Source organism: Notolabrus celidotus, chromosome 18, assembly GCF_009762535.1.
Source record: "Notolabrus celidotus isolate fNotCel1 chromosome 18, fNotCel1.pri, whole genome shotgun sequence".
Classification (NCBI taxonomy): Eukaryota; Metazoa; Chordata; class Actinopteri; order Labriformes; family Labridae; genus Notolabrus; species Notolabrus celidotus.
Genome location: NC_048289.1, coordinates 30,426,517 through 30,453,403, shown reverse-complemented (window position 1 = coordinate 30,453,403; position 26,887 = coordinate 30,426,517). Strand labels below are relative to the sequence as shown.

Below are 26,887 nucleotides of genomic sequence, written 5' to 3'. Positions count from 1 at the left end.
ACCCAACCTTAATCCACCATGAGCATTGCACCTCTCAGTATTTAGCTAGTTACAGCAGTGAGGGAAAACTTCCTTTAACAGGCAGAAACCTCCAGCAGGACCAGACACGTTAGACACACATCTGCCTCGACTGAGGACCTTCTTCTAGATTGGTCTGTGACTCTTGGATGCTGAGATGCTCCAATGTTTAAACCATTTCAGATCTGATCAAGTAAAGCTTCCATAATCACCAGGATGATAGTATTTCTGCAAGCTGAGTCATACACGTGTTGAACCAACTCAAGTTCTGACCTGATGAAGTAAAAAGGTTTAAAAGAAAGAGCAACTTGTCCACAGTTGGGCTTTAATTATATGCACCATATCTTACAGGAGAAGAAGAACTATTCTGCTGAATTGGCTTCCACAGTCTTTCTGTTATTCAAACTTCCTCTGTTTTATTATTAATATTCTGCCGAGGCCAACAGTCAGCTATTTCTGTGTTTGAAAGTTGGATCTGGATACTTCCCAAAGTTTGGTGGCTTCTTCTTTGGCAAACACTTAATGCTTTCACCAATTTTCATGAAAATCAAGCCAGCAGTTTAATAATCCTACAAACATAAACACCACTTAAAAAACTGACTTCCTTTGTGACTTTAAAATATGTTCGGAGAGAGGAAACCTGACAGAGGTGTGAGGATGTGAAATGAACATTCTCAGAAAACATTAACAGCTTGGTTTGGGGAATAAAAGTCACAAATTCAGTCTTTTGTTTGAGCTTCAACGAGGAGCCAAGACTGTAATCTGCAGTCAAGGTAACTGACACTGGTATTAACACGCTGCCTCTGTGCTCAAAGGCCGGTTTGAACAGCTGTAAATACTCATTACTGCAGCTCCATTGAGAATATCTAATAATGTTGTTTAAAAAGGAACAAATAATAAATAAAAGCAGCTTGATACTGATGGATAGAAATGCTCTTCTTAACAGACGATGTAGAGGCAACACTGATCTTTAAAAGCATCACTTAATCACTCATGCAGACACAGAAACAGCTTCTGGGTGGTGATGGGATGTTTGGACCGACTGGTCTCACAACATTAGAGCCAAGATGTCCGCCTCTCTAATTTATTGGTTTGACTTCGACAGTAAAGAAGAGTCAGGGTTTATCAGAGTGTCGGTGTGAGCAGGACGTCAGACGTCTCCACTGGGTTTATATGAACGCAGGGTTCAGTTTGAGGTTAAGTCAACTGTAATGGAATAATGTATCATGACAGCCGTTTAATTAACTTGTATTTGAGTCTGATGCCACGAGGACACACCATGAAAAATAAAGGTCAAAGGAACAAAAGATGAAGCAACAACACGGGCTCGTTCCTGGGTTTAAAAATGTAGCAGCAGAGAGTTAAAGATTCATTTGTGATGTTTCCTCAGACGGACACATGAGTTCAAGGAGAGGCCGATCAGGCTCTTTAACTGTAATCACAACCAGACACTAACATTATCACACAGCCAGCTCTGACCCTGACCGATACCATTCACACCAAATGTGAAATATTAAATATCAGAGCTCTTTTTATGAAAACCAAACGTGCCAGATTAAGATAAGATTTCCAACAACCTAACAGAAAACGACTGACAGAGACTAACATGATGACAAATGTGACCAAACCAACACTGGGAAGCAACCAGTGCATCAGCTAGCTAGGGGGGTTAGCATAGTTAAGTTATTTAGTTAGTTAATGTTAGATAAGTTGCATGAAATAAGATGTGTACCTCCATCACTGTCTGGTTTGGCTCTGCAACCAAACTAGACAAACACAGACTGCAGCGGACTATAAGGACTGCAGAAAAAATCATCAGTGTCGACCTGCCCCCCATCCAGGACTTGTACCGGTCCCGGGCCAGGAAACGGGCAGGTAGCATCACCGCTGACCCCTCACACCCTGGACACAAATTCTTTAAACTCCTCCCCTCCGGCAGGCGCTACAGATCACTGTGCGCCAAAACAACCCGTCATAAGAACAGCTTCTTCCCCCAGGCTGTCACTCTGATGAACACTAAACCATAACAGTGTCACACCTGTCAGATAAATACTCTCTGTAAATATACATGTAAATACACAATGCAACAATTCTCAAGCAGAATTCCATATTTCTATTTTTTGTATTATTTAACTTCTATTTTATAATGTAAAACTACCTCTGCAACTCACCACTGCACTTTATCATATTATTTTAGCCTGTACATATTAGTCAAGCCTATTTGTTGTTTCTTTGTATTTATAGCTAAGGTTATTGTTATTATATTTTTATTTTATTTTTTATTGTAGTTCTTATTCTTATTCTTATGCCTTGTACAAAGAGAGCACAGTTTACTAAAGTCAAATTCCTTGTGTGTTCAAGCATACTTGGCGAATAAAGCTGATTCTGATTCTGATTCTGATTCTGGGGTTAAGTGAGAAAACTATGGCCTTTAAATCCCTGATTTCTTTAACCGAGGTTAATCATCTTAAAAGACGTTTTTAAGGCGATTAACAACTTTGTTAAACTCTTACGAGTGTCTTCATTTGGGAATAAAAGCAATGCACTTAATATTTAAATAAATGCTGCACAGCTACACCAGTGTGGTCTTAAACCATGACCATGAGGTAATAGACAGCTTCAAAGTCTTTCATTTTTCATGCTCATAAATGTCTGGGAGTTTTATAAAGTGGAATAATTTATTTTTAACCCTGGACTGCTTTATTATACTCAGAATTTTAACAACATTTATCTATCTTATTTATTTATTGTATTTATCTGATCTTTTTAGCTTGAACTGATTTCAAATGTTGCTTTCTTCCCTTAGTTATTTTATTGACTTTATTGTTTTCATTTCATTCTATTTTTTAAAATTATTATCTCACCCATTTCTGTTGTTTTCTGTCTCTGTTCTTTTGTGAAGCACTTGAATGTTTAAAAGGTGATATATAAAAAAAGTTGAGTTGAGAATGTGTCATTCTGGTGTCGTTATTTTCTATCATGGCGGCAGCGGGAAGCAGGAAGACTATGCGGCAGCTTAACTACGGTGTGCCATAAGGGACAGAATAGCATGCAGGAAAAAAACAACATGTTCAAATTGGACTGCAATAGCATCCTGATGAAGGTGTTAACATTAAATGCTCCTGATTAAAACCAACTCAGTCAATCAACTGAAGTTGTATTGATCAAAACTTCATCCGAACCTCAACACCCCTTCTAGATCCTGCAGGCTCCTGTAGTCTGAGCCTGCAGCTGCATTCTGGGAACTGAAAATGTGAGCGCAGCAGAGGCAGAGACCAGACATCCTACAGACCGCCTGATTAGGAGGATACTCCGTCAGGTGATTGTGAGAATGTGAAAGTAATTACCGTGTTTACAGGGTTTAGGTTCCAATGATTGTGTTCATTATGTCATTAAAGTCACTTAAGCCATCCATCTCCATCTCCTCTGGACTCCGACTCCCTCACATCTATAAGAAGGTCACTATCTCCTCTGGACTCTGACTCTCTAACATCTATAAGAAGGTCACTATCTCCTCTGGACTCTGACTCTCTCACATCTATAAGAAGGTCACTATCTCCTCTGGACTCTGACTCTGACTCTCTAACATCTGTAAGAAGGTCATTATCTCCTCTGGATGCTGACTCTCTAACATCTATAAGAAGGTCACTATCTCCTCTGGACTCTGACTCTCTCACATCTATAAGAAGGTCACCATCTCCTCTGGATGCTGACTCTCTGACATCTATAAGAAGGTCACTATCTCCTCTGGATGCTGACTCTCTCACATCTATAAGAAGGTCACTATCTCCTCTGGACCCTGACTCTCTCACATCTTTAAGAAGGTCACTATCTCCTCTGGACTCTGACTCTCTAACATTTATAAGAAGGTCACTATCTCCTCGGGACTCTGCCTCTCTCACATCTATAAGAAGGTCACTATCTCCTCTGGACTCTGACTCTCTAACATTTATAAGAAGGTCACTATCTCCTCTGGACTCTGACTCTCTCACATCTATAAGAAGGTCACTATCTCCTCTGGACTCTGACTCTCTAACATCTATAAGAAGGTCACTATCTCCTCTGGACTCTGACTCTCTCACGTCTATAAGAAGGTCACTATCTCCTCTGGACTCTGACTCTCTAACATCTATAAGAAGGTCACTATCTCCTCTGGACTCTGACTCTCTCACATCTTTAAGAAGGTCACTATCTCCCCTGGACTCTGACTCTCTAACATCTATAAGAAGGTCACTATCTCCTCTGGACTCTGACTCTCTAACATCTATAAGAAGGTCACTATCTCCTCGGGACTCTGACTCTCTAACATCTATAAGAAGGTCACTATCTCCTCTGGACTCTGACTCTCTGACTCTCTCACATCTATAAGAAGGTCACTATCTCCTCTGGACTCTGACTCTGACTCCCTCACATCTATAAGAAGGTCACTATCTCCTCTGGACTCTGACTCTCTCACATCTATAAGAAGGTCACTATCTCCTCTGGACTCTGACTCTCTAACATCTATAAGAAGGTCACTATCTCCCCTGGACTCTGACTCTCTAACATCTATAAGAAGGTCACTATCTCCTCTGGATTCTGACTCTCTGACATCTATAAGAAGGTCACTATCTCCTCTGGACTCTGACTCTCTAACATCTATAAGAAGGTCACTATCTCCTCTGGACTCTGACTCTCTCACATCTATAAGAAGGTCACTATCTCCTCTGGATTCTGACTCTCTGACATCTATAAGAAGGTCACTATCTCCTCTGGATGCTGACTCTCTCACATCTATAAGAAGGTCACTATCTCCTCTGGACTCTGACTCTCTCACATCTTTAAGAAGGTCACCATCTCCTCTGGACTCTGACTCCCTCACATCTATAAGAAGGTCACTATCTCCTCTGGACTCTGACTCTCTCACATCTTTAAGAAGGTCACCATCTCCTCTGGACTCTGACTCTCTCACGTCTATAAGAAGGTCACTAACTCCTCTGGACTCTGACTCCCTCACATCTATAAGAAGGTCACTATCTCCTCTGCTTTCGTCATGATCACATAAAGTCGTCCCCTAACAGTAAACCTAAACACAAACACACAGAGTAGAATGTTGCTGGCACAGATGATCTATTTGGCAGAGTTGCTCTGAGGGCGTTCTGTATTTATCACATCAGACTCTAAATGTTAGAAGAATACAACCAGCATGACAGCTCCAAGCTTATTTGCCTCTCGGCGTCTCTTAACATGTTCAAAGTTTAATATTTGCAGCTACTCTTACTCCCGCTCAGCACCTCTTTAGTTGTTATCTGGAGCACAAAAGTCTACACATCTTCAAGTGACTGTCACAACAAACCATTTACTTCAGTCGGAGTGTGTAGATTTGATGCCGTCACGGCGTCGACTCAAACGCCGACACACTCTGGAGTAACTTCAGCGACTTTAACTTCTCAGCCCAGGTGTTTAAAAGTCTGAATCTGCTCTCAGCTTTTAAAAAGTCATCCTTCAATAATGAAACCAAGGTGTGGGTGCATCTTAATGCATGTTTGAGCAGCTGTTCTGGAAGCTGCATGGATTACAAATATTTCCACTGGTTGGAGCTTTGGAAATCCATCCCACTTTATTTGTGAATAAGTCATGAAGGAAGCCGGATTAGAGCATCAGGGTTTGGGAAATAAAGACCAACAGGCCTTTGGGGTGCTGTGACCCAGATTTCAAGCCTTGTGTGGTTTTCAGGCCTCTGCACAAGCCTCGTGACCAAAAACAGCACAAACAGGGGTGATGCCACTTAGCCTCAGCCGGCTGCAATTTCACGACAACAAAACAGAACTATTAAGCTATTCTTCCTCCGTTATATCAAAGATTTATAACATCCACAGCCACGCTCTGAATCCCTAATGAAACGCCTCAGCCTGATCGTCCTTGGACCCGTTTTTCATATTACAGCAAACTGGAACCAAACTGCATCAGAAACTAACACAGGACTTCCACCATCTCCATGCTCTCTCATCCGTCAACACTCCCCGGTTGTGTTTTCAGAACGCAGCAAGGAGCAGGACCGCCGGACAGCTCAAGTCATGTGACCGAGGTTTTCCTGCTGTTATCCCTGAATCAAGGATTCTCCTCCTCCTCCTCTCCTCATCCATGTTGTCTTTCTGGTCCTCTGAAAACCTCTGACCTGTTGACTCCAGGCCTGGCTCCGCTCATCATGACTTTGGTTTGTTGTTGTAGTTAAGTGAAATACGATCTGGTGATAACACAGAGTGTTTTATTCTGAAAATTAACCGGATGTTTTCATTTTGTTTTGGTGAAACCTGACTTCCTGTCCCGCTTCATCTGCTCAGTTGAGATTGATGCGTCGTGCTCCGGCATCCGGTGAACATAGAAGTCTTGTGTATCTGATCCGGAGGACTCTGACCTGCCGGATCAGAGACGCAGCCGGAACGCAACAGAGTGAATCCAGTGGAAGTTAACACATTGACTAGAATAGAAACCTATCAGATCTGAGGGAGCCAAATCAAATGAAGCACGTTCTTCTTTATCGTCTGAAACAGTGCTTTCAAGAGGAGCCTTAGATCTTAAGACAGCTAGAACCAACCAGGTCCATGTTCAATCATCTTCAATCTTCACTTTTACTTTCTTCTCTTCTTCTAATGAGTCAAATAAGATCACTTATAAGCATTAACCTTAAATAAGATGGTCTCTATCATCACTTTCAAAGAAATCCTTCAACTCAAAGAATAGACGAGCAAATGAAGAGCTTAAGATGTCAGTCATTTCTGCTTCCACTGCAGCTTTGTGAGTGTTACCGGTCCCTAATTTGAATAAACTCTCCCTCTGCCATCCCTGCATCCTTCTAAAGTTAGAGGTAAATGTGGAGAGTAGTTTTCCAGTTATGCAGTTGAAAAACAGTGGAAGGAATAAAACCTAGAGTCAAATATTTTGAGCCGGCTCTGAACTCCTTGAACTGTTCCCCGTCTATCACACCAGCAAGCTTCATTAACATTCAACGATGCAGAGCTTTAATTCAGGCTGTTCTGTAACCGTTTATAAAACTTCTGACTGTATATAAGGTCTGACGTAGTTGATCGTGATGAAGGTTCAAGCTACAAACATGTCACGTTCTCTCTCCTTCACCTTCTTTTACCTTCTCACTGATGAAACTGTATAAACTTTGTTTTCTATGAACATGCAGAGGATGTAGCCTTCTCTGAACCTTATGTAAGAGGGCGATAAGATCGAAGAGGTGCTGCACATAACCCACATCAATGCTCTCCAGGCTCTGAGTCAGCAAAGTGCACTCGAGCTGAACTCCAGAATAAAGACGAGAGGATTTTCTCTGAAGAAGCAGACGGTCAGAATCAATGCTCAGCAAACAGAGACTACAGGAAACTCAGAGCAGAGCGCTGTTAAACTTAAAGTCAACTTCCTGTTTTGGATTGGCAACAAATTAAATACGAGCGACTTCAAAGAAATCGTTGCACGCCTTCACTAACACGCTGAGAAGTCTGCAAACCCCCCCCATCAAAAGCATCTCTAACCAATCACACAGCTGTGTTAAGTACTTGATTCTGATTGGTCAAAACCTCATAACATAACAACGGTTATTAACTCTGAATTGCAGAGACGCCAGATACAACCAGATCACACACGTCATATCAAATCAAGCTGTGGACAGGAGTCTGACACATTTATCAACTGTATGATTTCCCCTCTTCCTGTGGCAAAAACGTTTCACTCTCAGTTTATTGGAAGAGCACTAAACTTTAGATCGGTGGTTAAAAGAAACAAGAAGATGAAAAGGAAAGAAACAATGAGAGGAGGGATGAGATGAGTGAAAGAGACGTCGACCAAATTGAAGAGAACAGACTTCATACAGGAGCTGCTGATATTTTCTGCATCTGTCAAGAATGACGTCATAAAAACGCTTATGTTAAGACTTCACCCGGATTAGAAATGTTTAGTTTAATTTGACAGAAGAGCAGGATAATGTTTAGACTTTAACACGAATGAAATGCTGAGACATATGTTGATGCATCCTGCAAGTAGACTGAGAAGAATACGGTTTACATCGAGGTGGGGATATTTCTCTAACTGCATAAACCTGCATCCATTATGTTAAATCAATGACATCATCTTTAGATCAATACTCAGAGCCAGCATGCTCTCATCTTTAGTTTATAGCTGAGTAATAAGCTGGATAATGTATAGTGAGCAGGTAATGATGTGAAACAGAATCCTAACAAGACCTGACGTGAAGTCCAATTTCAAGATGAGCTGAAGACATTCTCCCACCATGAAGTCGTCCTCTAGGAAACTGATCCGGTCTACTTCTGTGTGCAGCTTATATTTTAGCTTATGTATTCGTAGGTCTACCAATAAGTCAAGTCAACATTATTTATATAGCACATTTAAAAACAACCAGTGTTGTCCAAAGCGCTTTACAAGATAAAAAGTACAAAGTACATGAAGACAACAATAAACAACATATCAGGATATTACTGTCCTCTTCACGAGGAGAAGGCCAAAGAGAAGAGATGTGTCTTCAACAAAGATTTAAAACATTCAACAGTGGGGGGCCGATCTTAATTGGAGTGGTAAGCCATTCCAGAGCTTTGGGGTCCGCTGCTGCAAAGGCTCGGTCTCCCTGGGTTTTAAGGTGACTTTTAGGCACATCCAGGAGCACCTGGTTTGTTGACCTCAGTGCTCGAGCTGGGTTGTGAACACGGAGAAGATCAGCCAAGTAGGATGGTGCCAATCCATTTAGGGGCCTTGTACGTTAAAAGCGCAATCTTAAAATCAATCCTGTGACGGACTGGGAGCCAGTGGAGAGCACGCAGCACAGGTGTGATGTGCTCCCTCTTGTTCCTGCCAGTCAGGAGGCGAGCTGCCGCATTTTGAACAAGCTGCAGGCGCTGAATAGACGACACGTCTAAGCCCACATACAACGAGTTATAATAATCAAGCCTAGAAGTAATAAAGGCATGGACCACTCTCTCTAGATCCTTGGGAGGGAGATAGGCCTTCACCTTAGCTATGAGTCTCAGCTGGAAGAAGCTGGACTGAACCACAGAAGAATAAGGAGGGGTTCAGGTAATCCCTGTTTAGATGTCACTGAACCTTTCACCTGAGCAGACTGTATTTAGCAGACCGATCATTCGCCTTCATGTAATCAGGTTTGCAATCAATAACTGAACAGAGTCGATGTCTCAGCAGCTCTCTGTCTCTGTCTCTGTCTCTGTCTCGTCCCTGCAACAGAAGCTACGTAACCTCCTGCTGACTTCATCGTCACAACTTTGAAGCACTTTCCCACATTCTCTCCACGATAGGCGCTCACATTATCATCCAGCACGCAGGAGCTCGTCCGGCTTACTGTGACACAAACAAACAGCTGATAACTGAGAAGTCAAGCACCCGCTGTGTCATAATCCCTCATACAGATTACAGAGCTGAGCACCTTAAAAACAAGATCAAAGACAATCTACCTGCAGAGTCACTTCACAAACACTTTAATGCACCAACAAGCGGACATCTTTAGGGACATAGAACCGGTCTCCTCCAACACAAACGGGCCCCCTATGCACCGTGACTCAGTGATTACTGCCTGCAATATTTCTCAATCACTTGAGCTGAAATCCCGAGGCGCTCGTGTGCACGGAGACAGACCAAGCTTAGAGAGCGACAGGAAGGAGGAAAATAAGAAAAGCAAAAAGAGGCATGAGCACAGAAAGAGAGAGAGAGAGAGACATGCGTCTGACCTGCATGCCAAGTAGCCATTTTTGTACCCACCCTCTTCTTTTTTTAACCCCCCCACTCACAGCTTCCTCTCCTGCCCAAAAACACACACATGTGCACTCACCAGTATGCACACACACACACACTCTTCTGATGCACACACACACACTCCTGTGATGCACACACACACACACACTCCTGTGATGCACACACAGTTTTGTTTTGCACATGATCATACATCACTGCGGCAGCACACACACACCTGGACGACACCTGCCTGCCTGTTTTGGAGCAAAGAGACCCTCCCCTAAAAACACACGCACACACACACACACACAGCACAGAAAAGGAGGAGATGACAGAGCACACACATGCCTCCACATACATTAAGATGATGTCGACACACACACATACACACACTCACACTCCTGCACTTCCTCCACCCTCCTCTCCATCATCATCATTCATGCAGCAGCAGGAGAAGAAGAAGAAGAAGATGAAGACAGCGTCATGGCAGCTCCACGCAGGAAACCTCTCAGCTGAGGATGCAATGACGGGGTTAGAGAGAGTTACCGTTGCTACTTAATGAGCGCGTCGGCCGCCTGGTGCATCCTCCCGCTCCACACGCCTCCCTCTTCCTCCTCCCCCCTCTCCATCCTTTTTTTTTTTTTCACTGCGGCTCTGTGTCTTTCCCGCGCCCTGAGGATCCGCCAGAGTCCCCCCTCGCTGGTACCCGTAGTAGCGCCTAAGAGGCTGTTAGCATCTCTTCCTGTCCCCTCCTCCTCCTCCTCCTCTTCCTCCTCCCCTGCCCGCTCTCTCTCTCTCTCTCCCTCTCTCTCTCTCTCTCTCTCTCTCTCTTTGAGTCTGTCACTCTCTCGCCCCTCGTCCCTGTTGACATAAAAAAACACCCTCCCTCCCTCCTTCACTGTGTCTCCTCTTGTCGCTCGTTCCCTCTCCTCCTCCTCCTCCTCCTCCTGCTGCTCACACAGTACAGCGTGTGCCTCCCTCCACAGACCCAGGCACTGCCAACCATATGATATCACTCAGTTGCCTTATATGGGAAATGGCAGGTTGCTATGACGACAGCAGACTCCACCTGTTCTCTACATCTCTCCCTCCTCTTCCTCCTCTTCGCTCGGTTTCGGGTCTAGGAGCACCTTTTCGGTCGGTCCGGCGCGGTTACACAGACACGGCACATGAAGAGTAGCGGAGAGTGGGTGGAGAGGAAGGAGGAGCTGGAGCGGTGAGACGAGAGAGAGAGCGGCAGCCTGAGACGTGATGGACACAAGCTGACGGAGGAAGAAGAGAGAGGGAGAGAAAGCCCTTAAAGGTGTAGCTCAGCGGTGAAGTGAAGATGCTTATTCGCTCCTGGAAGTGAAGCTGGGATGAGAAGTTTGATGTCCAGACACTGACCCTGAGAGAAACGCTGAGTGACACCTCCACAGCTCAGATGTTGGGACACTGGGACACATTTTTCTGACCTGTGCAGAAACAAGAAGTTAAAAATAACTCCTACAGAGGGAGAAGTGAGCATCCAGGGAATGCATTAACACAGATTAATGTTCAGAGTTGCACCCAAGTTACAAGCCAAATTAGTAAACGATGGATGTTATTCAGGGAGGAGAGGACAGAGGACTGAGAGAGTAGGAACCGGCGTATGGGAGAGGGGTTGCAGGGTGGAATAGCTGCTTGCTACATGGGGCGCCAAACCACAAGGCCAAACCAGCGCCCCTTCAGCTGAAATCCTGCAGCTGTTTCTCTATCCTTGGGAAGAAAAGGTGTCAAGTCGACGGTCGAAGGAGTCCGTCACTCAGCAGCTCGAGAGACGAGACGAGCAGAACAGCAGAGTCTTCGTTTCTCTGACATCTTCTGAGTCAATGATTATTATAGCTAAAGAAAGAAAAGGATGATGAGTAGAGATAAAGCTTCTTAAATCACCAGACATCTATCCCTTCTCTTCTGCTAAGCTAGTATCAAGTTGAGGTGGAGCAGTCCAAGCAACTCTCTCCAGCTCCTCCTGAGGTGCTCAGTCCAACCCTCCAGCTGGCTCTGGGTCTTCCCCTCCACGCTCGGATGTGCCCTGAGGCGTCCTCATCAGATGCCTGAAACACTTCACCTTCCTGGTTTTGATGCAGCACAGTACCTGAGCTCCTTCTTGATATCTGACCTCCTTGCCCAGCCACCCTGCAGAGGAGTCTCATTCTGCAGCTTATAACTGTGACTGAGTCTTTCAGTCGCCGCCCAAACCTCACGACTTCAAAATCAACTGAATCAAGAACTAACAAGTTGATATCTGGTTGTGTTCTGGTTTTATTTTTTGCAGTCATGTGCCTGGTCGGTGGATCTCAAGCTGCAACCTCCGGTCTTAAAATATGAAGCAAATGCGTCCACTAGAGGCTGGCTGCAGAAACACCAGAAACCACATACACACCCATTCAAAGCAGACGATCTCTACAGCAGAAATAAACATGTTTACAGCCTGGTTCAAAATACAGTTCAGGTCTGAATGGCTCATTTCTCTATCAGCACACACTGCAAGAGGTGGAGGGTGTGACTGACTTGATTGACAGGCGGGCATCCTGTAGCTCTTAGCAAGGAGGCTAAAGGGTCCAGTCAGGGTCCGGGAGGCAGACACCCTCTCCACTTTTAAGAGTAGGCTTCAAACTTTCCTTTTTGATAAAGCTTATAGTTAGAGCTGGATCAGGCTTGGACCAGCTTTTGTTATGCTGCTATAGGCTTAGACTGCCGGGGGAACTGGCACACTGACACACTAGGATCCTATCCCACCCCCTTCCCCCCAATCACTTACTCTAACTCTTCCTGTCCCATTAAAGTTACTAACCATAGACCTTTCTGGAGTCCCTGAGCTCCCTTGTCTCGTAGGTCCCTCTGAGCTGCCGTAGGCATCCTCCTGCTGCAGAAGTTCTGGACTTCAGCAGCAACAGCTTCTACTACTCGTCTCATCACTATCACCTCCCTCTCTTACTCCCCTCTATCCCTCTTTCAAGACCCAACACGGACTCAGCAGATGTGTGTCTAACATGAGTCTGGTCCTGCTCGAGGTTTCTGCCTGTTAAAAGGAAGTTTTTCCTCACCACTGTAACTAGCTAAATACTGCGATGTGCAATGCTCATGATGGATTAAGCTGGGGTCAGACTGAGTCTTACCCTGTCTTGAAGTTGGGTCTCTGTTCATAATTTGACATAGAGTGGTCTAGACCTGCTCTGTTTGTAAAAGAGTCTTGAGATAACGTTTGTTGTGATTTGGCGCGATACAAATAAAGATTGATTGATTGATTGATTGATTGATTGATTGATTGATTGATTGATTGATTGATTGATTGATTGATTGATTGATTGATTGATTGATTGATTGATTGATTGATTGATTGATTGATTGATTGATTGATTGATAAAGGCACGCCTCTTTACCTCACACTAGCTCGGATGAAGTTAGGTTGAGTTCATCATTTCCAATATGACACCCACCGACTAACATCTTCAAAAGAGGGCTTCAGGAACTTCACCTACTCTTGTCCACCAATCAACCACTACATGTCTTCCATCCTGCATCCATCAGGGAGGCAGAGTTTGTTCTGTGCTTCTAGATTGTCAACACTGTAGCATGCTTATTCTTACTGAGATCCAGGCCCTGGTTTTGTCTTGTTAGGAGCTTGATCACCAGGTTTAGGTTGTTTATTTTCTTATTCTGGATGCTATGTTTGCTGTTGGTGTATTTATGTTTGGTCTTTTCTTCTTCCTGGCGTTTAGAGTGAGATAAGCACCTGTTCTGTTTTGTTTGTTCCATGATCCCGCATCCCTCCCTTCCCTTCCTTTCCCTTTGTGTTGACCACTTTATGTTATTGTTGATTTACAGGCTGTAAACAATAAACGGCTTGTTTCCCTGAGAACGCCGGCGCTTATGTTGCCTCACTTATCCCTGGACACAAACTGGGTTGTAACAGAACTGTGTTCAGAGTCTTAAATGAGATCTTACGCTGTGAGTCAGCTGGTGGTAGATGAGCTGACTGCACACACTTCCAGGTTCTGTGCTGACGTGCTCACCTGGTTGGAAACATAGCTAACTGCTGAAACACCTGTATGAAGTCGCCTGTCACGCCCTGCTGTTACAAACTCAGACACACACACGGCGGTATTCTGCCCCGCCTGCTCTGTCTCTGTGACAGTCGTTCACAGAGACGACTGCTGACACGCGATGCTTCCTATGCAGACTCTTCTCATCCTTATACATCACCTGACTGCAACAGCCAATCAAAGCATTAACCTGGGAGACAGCATCCATGACAGACACATATTAGCATCATAGTTTGAGGAATAGTCTCAGATAAGGCAGACGTCTTCTCTGTATTTTCATATTGAGCTGTAGAGACATGAGAGGAGTGGGATTTGGACATGAAATCACATATCTCTCTCCTTCATGCTGAGGTATTCCTTTAAGCTGCATGAAGAGTATGCAGTGTGCTCTGACCATCTGTCACAGGTATCAGAGCATGTGGTGATTGATGGCAGAATGAAAGGAGAGAGCAGCGAGCAGACAGGCGGAGGGGTAAGAGATGTGACGGAGCGCTGCATTTCATATTTCACATTCTGACATTTTCTCACCGTCTCACTTAAACCCCCTTTTCTCCGTCTTCTATTGCTCACTCTCTCAGATGATAACCACTTAAAAAGTGGCCATTACTGACCCAGGAGGCCGGTCGTAAGGATGCCTCCGCTGTGTGCGTCTGACGGGCCCCGAGGCAACTCGCCACATAATGCTCTTGTGTGGGCTTCAGAGCCCACCGACGGCCTGTTATTATCTCCCAGGAAGAAAATGTTCACATGAGGAAACGGAGAGCACTCAACGAGCTCGAACCCCCGCCCTGGGCGACACTCTCCTCTGGATCTGTTATTGTATGGAAGTCTTCATCTGAGTTAAAACACTGACAGTGATGGAGAGTACTACATCTGTGAGACTTCTTCATGCAATGAGTGCAGATGGACAAAAATATCTACATCTCAATGTCGAGAAAACTTCCTGATACTCGAGGAAAACTAAAAATGGACCCTTCCATTATCACACTGAGATTATTATGAGATTAAACTTCAACTTGACTTTGATTGGTTGATTCTCCAAAGCAATGGTGGGTTAGTTTTTGACTGTAAAGTGTCACCAGATACACTGATGCCAAATGTGAGGAGCCTATAGAGGAGTCGGGGCTCATTTCACCTCTGCCTGTTGACACTGTGGCAAAATCAGTTATCAGTGTCAGTATTCTAAATCAGAAAACAACATGAAGGACATTTCAGTCACCAGCAAAGAAAAGAAGAGAAGAAGAGAGGATGAAAATAACACAGAGAGGACAGAAAAGAAGGATTAGATTTTACGGTGAGTGAAAATGTTAAATTGAATATTAATCTGACCCATCTGTAGTCCTTAAATAATCTATTGTTGCCGTAAAAGCGCCACGCATCGCAAAATCAGACTGACTACTTTTATTTAGCTGCACAAATTAATATTGTTCACTTAATATATCTTCTTTTAATACAAATTTTGGGTCGACTTGTTTCCTTTTTTACTTGGAAGGCCGGTAATAATCAGGGTAAAGTATAGCCAGCAGGTTGGTATCCTTCAGGGTGGCAAAAGACCACCACACTTCAAAGCAGGGTTCATTCCAATCCACTACAAACACCTGCTCATTATACAAAAGGGATGTTCCAAAGCGACTGGTTACCTTGCCGTTTAAACGCCAATTTAAACTCCAACCAACCGACTAATCTAAAGGTAACAAACATTCAAAACTGAGCATGATGTATTCAATATAACCCAGGATCCCAGAGTCTGTGGGTAGACATGTCAGATTAGTTTGCAGAGTGAGGCTAAAGATAGCAGAGCTAGCACCACCTTGCATGTTAGCGTCCTCATGCCTGTGCTGGTTCCTCATGTCTCTGGTGGAGTGGTTATATGTCACTTTAACCAGACACAGCCTACATACAACTTTATCTCCATTTACTAGATCAACATACTGACAAACCACGCCGTGCTACGAGACGACATCTGTCACCTGTGCAGAGCTTAACATCATCATGCCAGTGGAGGGTGGGTTGCATTACAGCTTAGACAAGATTCAACCTATATATCCAAACTGGCCAACTCCATTCGATCTGCAGAGTCCCTCTCTACCTTCAAAAGACAGCTAAAGACCCAGCTCTTTAGGAAGCACTATGCACTTAGCTAGACTGCTCTCCACTGTTGTCCCCAGTGGCAGATCATGTCTTCCAGCTACAGTTGACTCACACTGTCCTGCTCTACTCTGGGACTCTGTGTTCAGGTCTGGAGTGACCCAGCACTTGGTACTTTGGTCATTATTGTGGTGATGTTAATTGTTGATGATGATAATGGAAGGTCTTAAATGGTTTGGTTGCTTCATTGTAGATGTTCCTTATTTACTTTGTGCATTGTCTTTACACTGCTTGGCAGTACCTGCACCCAAATGGACTTGAAGCACTTTGTTCCTCTTACTGATCTTGTTTCCTCTTGTCTAGATCTTTGCTTGTGTTGTTCTTGTTCTCGTATGTACGTCGCTTTGGATAAAAGCGTCTTCTAAATGACATTGTAACATTGTAACATTGTTGGACGTTGATGAATATAACTAAGGTGAATGTCACTTCAGGAGTGTTTCAGTCCTGTTTGACCACCTTTGTTTTAAAGGAGTGTCTACAAAGATCTAAACAGTGTGGCACCACTCTGACAGCTGACCTGTTTATATGAAGCAACACAAACCCTAACAGGGGTTTTACAGAAAACTCAAACCTCCCTGCTCTTTATGTACATGCATTAATAATCTCCTTTTACAACTTTCTGTGAGTGGAGTCCGGTTACTTTGAAGTGTCAGCATGGCATTAATATTTCATGGACAGGAGTGGAAGTTTAAAGGCCTTTAAAGGGATCTCAATTTGGACTTTTTAACACAAAGCAAACTCAACTCTTTCAAATTTCAGACTATGTATTAAAAAGTGGAAGAAGCAGGAGGAAGACAAAGTGTCTTTTCAAACAAAGGATCTCATTGTTTCCTGTAAGAGATTGTGTTTGACAAACAGCCATAAGCTTGTGTTGTATTAATGAATACGCCCCACAGAAACACGGAATACAGCAGCATCTGTCAGGGGAGAGTGTGTGAGGAATCCAGCGTAGTATCTCTTTTCTTTTCTTATAAAAACAATAAACTGTAAGCAGATTTCAGAGGATAATAAGACAACGTAAACAGCTCATATGATGAATTATCCTGCGAGCTCGCAGCAGTAAAAGAGAGAAACTTCTCCTCTTAGGTCCTTTGATAATAAGTCTCATATTTCCAGGATGTGTCATATTTCTGTTTGTATTCTCTGAGGACTGCACGCTCTCTGTCCCCTGAGTTTATGTGAAAGAAAACGCTTCAGTGATAAACAGAAATATTCAGCATGATTAAGAGACGATGCAGGAGAGTCCAATAAGTCTCGTGTCCCGGGGGAATTTAGGAAGCTGCAGAATAATTCACTTTATTCTGCTTTCATGTAAATAAGTCACAGAAGTGTCCGCTGTTAGTGTGTGTGGTATCATAACTCGGTTACCTGTCGTCCAATAGGAGCGGCGCCCTGCGAGAGGCTGCCGGGGCTGTTGGTGTACTTGTTCTTCTGGAGGTCCATGAGGGCGTCTCGCTGGCGTTCGATGTCCGCCTTGTGGATGCTGTTCAGCGCCTCCAGGCTCTTGGCGGCCACCGAGTTGTGCCGGCGGTCCAGCGAGGACGACGTGAAGCCGCCGTTGCTGTTGTCGGCGAACCGCCGGGCCCCGCGGCCGCCGCCGCCGGCAGCCAGGGTGTGGTAATCCCGCGGGAACTCGGCATCACCGGCAGAGATCATGGGACCCTTTCTCTTCTCTCGACCTGCAGCAGGGTGGGGGTGTAGGGGCAGAGGATGGAGAGTAGAGGAGGATGAAGTGAGAGAGCTTTACATGTTTGTTTCCTTTCTTTAAGTTATTTTTGGGCCTTTTTGCTTTTTTATGTCGAGGCTTCTGAAGAGAGAGAGGACGCAGGAAAGTCCCTGAGCTGGGAGTTCAACCTGCACCAGAACTAAACATGACTGTGATGACATCATCCAGTGACTCTGTGGACATGCAGTAAGGAAGGAGGGGGCTCAGTGCTTTAAGAACCAACTTCCTTACTTTGGTCCACACTGAGACTTGGATCTCCCAAGCCAAGCCCCAAACTAGCTAAAGCTGCCCCCACTACAATATCAAGCCTCTGCTCCAGCTCCCATTGGGGAACTTTCAGGTATTAGACTGTTCAAAGCAGGTACTACAGCTGATCTGTGCCAAAAAGGCCAGGGTTAGATTGGGAATAAACATATTAAAATACATTTCCAGGGCACTTGTTTGGCTCAGGAGTTGAATCGAGATCCCCGTGTGCAGAGACTATTACCTCTTTTGGACCAACACAAACCGGGTTGTATTTCCGGGCTGGTGCTCGCGCTGGTTTGCAGCTGGTTGAACTCACAAACCAACACGGCACCCGTTTGTTTTTCCGCCCGCTCGAGTCCGTGGAAGAGGCACGCCATGGCGTCAGATTTACTTTACCACTTTTCCCAGCAGCACTACCGCGAACTTTCCCTCACAACAACAATGATGGTGGACAACGGCAGCTTGTCTCCTCGGCCGACCGCAGCTTTGCCTTGGAATCCGTTAGTCTCTTTTATTTTTTCACTGCAGGACAATGGAGGAAACACGTTTGGTTTGTGTTTTTGATCACGCCAACCCCGCCCCCGCCCCTAGCCCCTGACGTAAGCGGTTCATGGTTCTAGACCAGCAAAGAGTTGGAGACGCTCTGGGACTGGTTTTCCCAGCCGGTTCTCAATTGAGCGCCAGCTCCGAACCGGCCCTGAAACTGCCTTGGTCAAAAAGGGGTATGTGAGTCCTGGAGGGGGGGCACTGCTGGCCTAGTGGTCTAAGCGCCCCACATACAGAGGCTACAGTCCTCGTCGCAGGGGTCGCCGGTTCGATTCCCGGCCGGTCGACCATTTCCTGCACGTCTTCCCCCGCTCACTACTCCCCACATTTCCTGTCTCTCTTCAGCTGTCCTAACAAATAAAAGCAAAAAGGCCAAAAATATAAAGAAAAAAAACAAAAAACAAATATGAGTCCTGGAGGGTCTTTATCGTCCCTGTATCTCCTCACTTTCTAAATTAAAGCATAAAAGCCCAAAAATGAACTAAAAAATCAAACAAGAAATCACATTTAGAAATATTTGACATTTTAAGGAACATTTTTAGGACATTTACTGGTTCCATCTTCTCAAATAAGACGACTCATTGTTTGTCCCTTTGTCTTTGAGTCCTGGGACTTTGCTTAGTATCAGCTAGTTCATAGGTTCTGTATGCATGCAGGTTATCCCTCTCAGAGAGCTTTCATTGGACATGAACTTAGTAAAAGCCCAGAGAAACCTGTTTTGTGACAAAGTAAAACATCAGTAACAGAACCAGACTGGTTTGTGGGTCGTTTCGGGGCCAGAGAGTGATGCACAGGTGACCATCAGGGCAGTAAATATGACATGCAAACACATAAACATATATTAAGATATGATTTGAGCTTAATGCATACATGTAGTCTGCTCATCCTGTGACGTTTGTGAATGTAAACACAGCAGAGGCTTGTTTAAGTGAGCTAGCTGCGCTCTATAGAAGCACACAGATGTCTTGTAACTCCTTTAGGTTGTTCATCCCACTGTGAGTAAGTGAGGCTGATAATGTTAATATCACAGCATGCTCTGTGTTAACAGAGAAGTTAACAGGTCACACCTGGAGGCCCATCGACGGAGCAGCAGTGTGAGTGTTAATGTGACGACTGATGGTGCTCCCACAGTCTCACACATGTGCTGACTCCAGCACCGTACGCAGTCTAATAATGTCTGGAGGACACAGTTTAATGTGTCGCCACACACACACACACACACACACACGACAACACCACTAAGACTCAAACACACCTCTGGCAGTATAGAGCCCTGGTAGAAACAGCTGCAACATCTGTCAATTCCAACAACTGCCACTGTCCTGGGAACCCTGAGGCACAAAACAAAACAAAAAACTGTTGCACAGAAACGTCCCCCATTAGTATGTGACAGCAACGACATCTCACAGCCGAGTCATGAGCAGCAGAGGAGGGATAACAGGAGGAGAGGAGCTGTGTTTGCATGGGGACGGGTTTAGTGCCACCTTGTGACCATGAGACATAAAGCACCGCAGAGCTGCTGGAGGTGAGCACTCACAGGTGATGTTACAGACGACACGATGAGGTTTGGAGGACTTCGTGCAGAAGAAAAGAAAAAGAGTGATCGAATTAAGAATGGAGGAAGCACTGCTATCAGTCCTGTTGTAAACAATATGAAATGATACCCACTGTGGAGGAGAAACTCCAGTGTACATGACATTTAAAGCAAATACAACAAACATCTGAAGTCAGGCTGATCTCTGCTGCGTGTGAGGGGAGAGAAATATTAGATAACTTATTAAATAACAGAGTCTCTGTCTCTAAATGTCATCTGGTATAAAACAGACACACTGTCTGAGAAATAAAGAATCTGATGGACTGGAAGAAGTGAGATGAGTTGTAAAAGAAGCTGTGGAGGATGCACAAGATGAGATAGATGTTCATATCGACCAGCCACTCAATAGTGGATCATATTTAGAGTCTGAAATCGACCTTTCACTTTCTAACATCAGCAGCATTGAGGTGGTGTTATACTCTCTGCTGTCTCCCTGTCTGGATGAAGAAGCTGATCTATTACAGACGTTTGTTTCAGAGTCAGGTTTGTGGTATTTGGACTACAGGTTTACTAACTCACAGTCTGGTCACATGACGCTGGTTTTCAGGCATTTTTCAGGCTTCATATCATCCCTCTGATATCTCTGTTAGAAGATTTATACGATTTACAGATCAACAATTCTGTGCTCATGTCAAACTGCTGTCGTATTCTAGCTACTGTCTCTTTCAGGACATTTTAAGCACACCAGCACCCAGTACTCCAAAACCCAGAATTCCAGAACCAAGCACTCCAGAACCAAGCTTTCCGGAACTCAGCATTGCAGAACCAAGCATTCCAGAACCAAGCATTCTGGAGCCAAGCCTTCTGGAACCAAGCATTCCAGAACCAAGCATTCCAGAACCAAGCATTCCAGAACCAAGCATTCTGGAACCAAGCATTCTGGAACCAAGCATTCTGGAACCAAGCATTCCAGAACCAAGCATTCCAGAACCAAGCATTCTGGAACCAAGCATTCCAGAACCAAGCATTCTGGAACCAAGCATTCTGGAACCAAGCATTCCAGAACCAAGCATTCTGGAACCAAGCATTCCGGAACCAAGCATTCCAGAACCAAGCATTCTGGAACCAAGCATTCCAGAACCCTGCACTCCGGAACCAAGCATTCCAGAACCCTGCATTCCGGAACCAAGCATTCCAGAACCCCGCATTCCTGAACCAAGTATTCCAGAACCCTGCACTCCAGAACCAAGTATTCCAGAACCCAGCACTCCAGAACCAAGCATTCCAGAACCAAGTATTCCAGAAACAAGCATTCCAGAACCCTGCATTCCAGAACCCTGCACTTTGGAACCAAGCATTCCAGAACCCGGCACTCCAGAACCAAGCAATCCAGAACCAAGCATTCCAGAACCCTGCACTTTGGAACCAAGCATTCCAGAACCCGGCACTCCAGAACCAAGCATTCCAGAACCCTTCACTCCAGAACCAAGCATTCCAGAACGCAGCACTCCGGAACCAAGCATTCCAGAACGCAGCACTCCAGAACCAAGTATTCCAGAACCAAGCATTCCAGAACGCAGCACTCCAAAACCAAGTATTCCAGAACCAAGCATTCCAGAACCAAGCATTCCAGAACGCAGCACTCCAAAACCAAGTATTCCAGAACCAAGCATTCCAGAACCAAGCATTCCAGAACCAAGTATTCTAGAACCCAGCACTCTGGAACCAAGCATTCCGGAACCCAGCATTCCGGAACCCAGCATTCCGGAACCCAGCATTCCGGAACGGATCAGGAGCCGATCAGAGACGGATCAGACACATATCTGATGGAAGTCCTGTGTCAGCTTACAAGAAACCGTAACACTTCCAGGACCTAAATTCTTGTCTGTAGAGATTGTTATTTAAAAATGGAACATTTACTGTTTCAAACTGATTATAATGAAAGAATTAAGACTCATCTCTGGTCCGTATTGTCAGGCACAAGTGTGGACACGACCTTTTTAAAGTACTTCTTCTTCAGAAGAAGCCGTGATACTACACAACTCAATGTAAGTTCAGGTTAATATGAAGCTTCAGGTTAATGTGGGTCGTACTTGTCAGTCACATCAGAGACGTTGAGACTCGTTCAAGAACCAGAGAGTCCTCAGAAGAGACCGTGAACAGCTTTCCTCCTGTTCCACTTTGTAATGTCTAATCTGCATATTTAAAAAGCATTCACAGAGTTTGTATAGAACGAGCAGAAAGACTCTGTATACATTATTGATCCGTGCTCTGAGGTCTCTGATCTGCCTGCTGGGCAAATACAGAAGCACTGAAGCAAGACCCTCGACTTCATTAGCTTGCAGTTAAGAAACTCTGTGATGCAGAAAGTCATCAGAGAGAAGTTAAAAGTATAGATTACACTTTACTTTACAGGCACAGAATACAGCAGATGACAGCAGCACCTGTGAATATTGTTTCCACATACATGTGTTAATACCTAGAGAGGGTTTTAACGGCATATCTCAGTGAATGTATGAATCCTTTGAAAGCTGCAGCAGATCATTAAAGTGAAAGTAAACCAGTAATTCATAAAGTTCATCACGCTTCACTTTCATACTCTGCCAGATGAAAATATTCAGTCACCCTCTCTGATTTCTGAGGATGTGAAATGTTTTGTCTCCGGAGATTCAGCCTGACAACAGCAGTATTTGTAGCTGTAAATTGTTTGGAGCAGAGAGTGTTTGAGTCGGTCCCAGATGTAAATCTTCCAATAGGAGCGCAGCAGCATGCCGGTGTGTCTCCATGGAAGGAAAGAGGGAAGAAAGAGAGTTATAAAACAGAGGGGGAGACCGGGAGAGACGGAAGGAACATCCAGACAGAAGCTTGTCACTTTAATTTATGTGAAGCCTTGAGCAAACCTCCACCGTGTGTGTATGTGTGTGAGGAGGTGGAATGTGTGAGTGTATGTGGGTGTATGTGGGACAAACAGATGCTATATTTTACCAGTAGAAGCTCCTCTGGTCATCTACTGCAATACCTGCTGGGATTTACAGCAAAGGTCTCTTTAAAACAACGGAGTTACAGTGAAGCCGGAGGAACATCTGTCCTACATTAAACTTTATTCATGCCGAGGCTTCACTCGCTCTAAATGTGTCATTTATATTCATAGAAACACAGTCAATCATTCTGGAAGCTGCCCGTTACAACCAATGTTCACCCGCTGCCTCTGTAATCCCGTATTGGATGAGTTTGCTGTTATTTGACAGGAGAGCTAAAGAGAGAGAGAGGGGATGTGAGGAGAGGAGAGAAAAGGGGAGACATGCAGCAAAGGTCGTGGTCTGGAGTCAAACTGGCAACCACTGCAACAAGGACTACAGCTTCTGAACATGAGGAACATGCTTAACCGCTGAGACAACCAGTGCCCTCAGTGATGATTTCTAACTTCTACATATTTCTTCTACACATCGATGACTTTGCTCACTTTGCAGTGTAATTTTTAAATTGTTGAATCCTTTGTATTATCAGTAACATCTTGTTTATCTAGAGGCCAAACATCCTTGGTGGCTCAGTTAAGATCTGGTGTTTTTCCTCTGGCTGTCGAGGTCTGTGGATTCAAAAACATCCCAGAAGAAAGTAGACTTTGTGGGTCGTCCTCAGAGAATTATTACTTCAAAAAGTTGTCAAAAAAGCCTGAAATATTGAGGTGGACAGAAACTGGAATGGTTGTTTAATTTTGACTCATTTAAGCTCACTGATTTGGTCTCAAAAGCTGGAAAGGAAGACAAGATAGTCTCTTTAAGTAGTGTGCATTTTTACTTCATTGTGTTTTCATTTTCGTCCCGTGTTTCTTGACGTGCTGTGCGCTCTGACCCTGGACTGCATGAACTCATGGTGTCTTGTAAGCTCATACAGGCTAGGCATATGATGATTATATGTACGACACAATTATAAAATAAAAAACTGCAGACTTTTTGTTTTTTACTTTAAAAATCTGTTGGACTTGGGGTGCCCATTTGCCTACTAGTCTAACTGCCAAATTCCTTCCATCACAGCACCGGATCTGATAGGCTTCTATTCTAGTCAATGTGTTAACTTCCACTGGATCCGCTCTGTTGCGTTCCGTCTTCGTCTCTGATCCAGCAGGTCTGAGTCCTCCGGATCAGATACACAAGACAAGAAAATGAGATCATAGACAAAAGGCTTGACAATTTCTATTTTTATGACTGGAACCAACCACTGTACCGGGGTCGTGACAAAGACATGCTTAGGTTCAAACTGCAAAAGCCTAAACAGCAGGCTGTGTGTAAGACAAACAGCCAAATTCCACCAGATCCCTGTCCGGCCCGTCTCCGATCCGTCACAGCACAGCATCTGATCCGTTTCTATTCTAGTCAATGTGTTAACTTCCACTGGATCCACTCCGTCGAGTTCCGGCAGGTCGGAGTCCTCCGGATCAGATACACAAGACTTCTATTTCTGCCGGATGCCGGAGCACGACGCATCAATCTCAACAGAGCAGATGGAGCGGGACAGGAAGTCAGGTTTCACCAAAACAAAATGAAAACATCTGGTTAATTTTCAGAATAAAACACTCTGTGTTATCACCAGATCGTATTTCACTTAACTACAACAACAAACCAAAGTCATGATGAGCGGAGCCAGGCCTGGAGTCAACAGGTCAGAGGTTTTCAGAGGACCAGAAAGACAACATGGATGAGAAGAGGAGGAGGAGAAGAATCCTTGATTCAGGGATTACAGACCGCAGAGGATTGGAGACAGACCGGACACGGATCTGGTGGAATTCCTGTGTACCCATGTACAGAGGCTACAGTCCTAATGGCAGCAGTTGCTCTTTCGACTCCCAACCTTGGCCATTAAATTCTCCTTCTCTCTGCTCCCCACATTTCCTGTCTCTCTTCTACCATCCTATCAAATAAAGGCAAAAAATGCCAAAAAATATACCTTTAAAAACATGTTGGACTTTGGATTTCTTATTTCATCTAATTTAATTCAAGTTGGTTGTGTGGGATTAGGATTGGGATGGGGGGTCTTCTTATACATTTATTGTTGTATTTTTAATTGATTCTATTTTCTATTATTTTTATGTACAGCACTTTGTGTTACAATATAAATGTATGAAAAGTGCTTTACATATAAAGTCTGATTGATTGATTGATTGAGATAAGCAACCATTAACCACTTCTGAGTCTCTTTTCCTGGACAAAGTGCACAGCAATTTAAAATCTCTATATTTTATAACTGCTTTTAAAAAATGTTAGACGGTTTTAGATGTTGATAACATTTGCAGAAATTAAATACATCAAAGTTCATTAAAAATAAATCAGTTTTAACATTTTAAATCAGTTTTTCATTGAAAATAATTCAGAAAATATTATAACATCAATGCATTTTATTTTGTATGAGTGTTTTATAAAATGTCTTAAATTCCTGTGGATCAGAGTTGTATATTTCTTGGCTTTGTTTGACTCATATTGTATTTGTTATGCACCAATAATCACAGAAACATTCTTTAGTTGAGAGACATGTTAAACAAAGCGTGATGTTTTCATCGTTTCATCAAATGTTTCCTTTCAGACGTGAAGCTTTGATTACGCTCTTTGTTCACAGATCCAAACAATAAACACTCTCATTTAAAAACTAAGAGTAAATGTTGATATGTTTTATTCCAGTGTTGTTTTATCCGGCCTGATTATTTGTGTTTTGTCATGTAACGTCTCATCTCATCTCCTCTGTGTGTTCACCCAGAGGCACAGGCTGCACACAGAAAGCCCGGACCGGCACATACGACTGAAACCCTGACATTACTCATCCATGTGTGAAACCAGCCGTCTACTTTTTCATAACTCCAACATGTCATTACTGCTGCTGCTACTGCTACTTAATGGGCTGCCACCTCCTCCTCCCAGCTTGCTCCTGGCACCACCTCTGTTATTACAGCGCTGCTGCTGCTAACACCGCTACAAGTCCAGCTGATGAATGACCTGATAATTATCTTACTCTACTCACAGTGTGGAATCTTTAACTTTGACGCTGTCGCTATCGGGGTGAAGCATTATTTCAGCTTGACTTACATACATGTCGGCTGTTTTATACATTAGTAATGCTCTGCAAACATGTAGAGAAGCCCTCAAAGAGCAGATGTGAGGGCTGTTTGAGTGTGCTCAGATCATTATGCTGCACCTCAGAGATCCTGTGGCTGGTTATGAAACAACTCAGCTGCTAGAATGCTGACAAAGACCAGAAAGAGAGAGTCCACATTACACCAGTCTTAAAGTCTCTGCATGGCTTCCAGTATCTTTCAGATTTTAAGATGATTTTATTGGTTTTTAAATCTCTTAATGTTATCTTAATGCTCCTTCTTATTTATCAGATTTGCTTTTATCCTATGAGCCAGTGAGAGCCCTCAGGTCTTCAGGTAGTGGACTTTTAATGGTTCCAAAAGCTAGAACAAAGACTCATGGTGAGGCAGCCTTTTATCATTATGGACCACATCTATGGAACACACTACCTGAAGATCTGAGGGCGGAACAGAGCATCAACATTTTTAAAAGCAAACTCAAGACCGACCTTTTTAGTCTCGCTTTTAACTGAGTTTCCTTCTTATAACAGTTTTATTGATTTATTTATTCATGTATTTATTTATTTATTTATTTATTTATTTATTTATTTATTTATTATCTAGTTCAATTTTTTTTGTCAAATTTGTTGCCTCTATTTGATAGGACAGCTGAAGAGAGACAGGAGATGTGGGGAGCAGAGAGCGAGGGAAGACATGTAGGAAACGGTTGACCAGCCAGGAATCAAACCGGCGACCCTACGTAGAGGACTCTGTACGTGGGGCGCCCAGACCACTAGGCC

At 44.0% G+C, this 26,887-nt stretch overlaps 1 protein-coding gene across 1 annotated transcript in view; it reads right to left on the bottom strand.

Annotated features, from left to right (window-relative positions):
- Positions 1-19,809, bottom strand: part of LOC117829817 (SRC kinase signaling inhibitor 1-like) — a 97,294-nt gene extending 77,485 nt beyond the window's left edge. Inside the window, exons 1-2 of the mRNA XM_034707512.1 lie at positions 19,748-19,809; positions 17,343-17,653 (exon numbers count right to left, since the gene is read on the bottom strand). Coding sequence (XP_034563403.1) covers positions 17,343-17,653; positions 19,748-19,787 — 351 coding nt within the window. The 5' untranslated portion in view covers positions 19,788-19,809. The remainder of the gene's footprint in view (positions 1-17,342; positions 17,654-19,747) is intronic.
- Between the last annotated feature and the right edge of the window lie 7,078 nt (positions 19,810-26,887).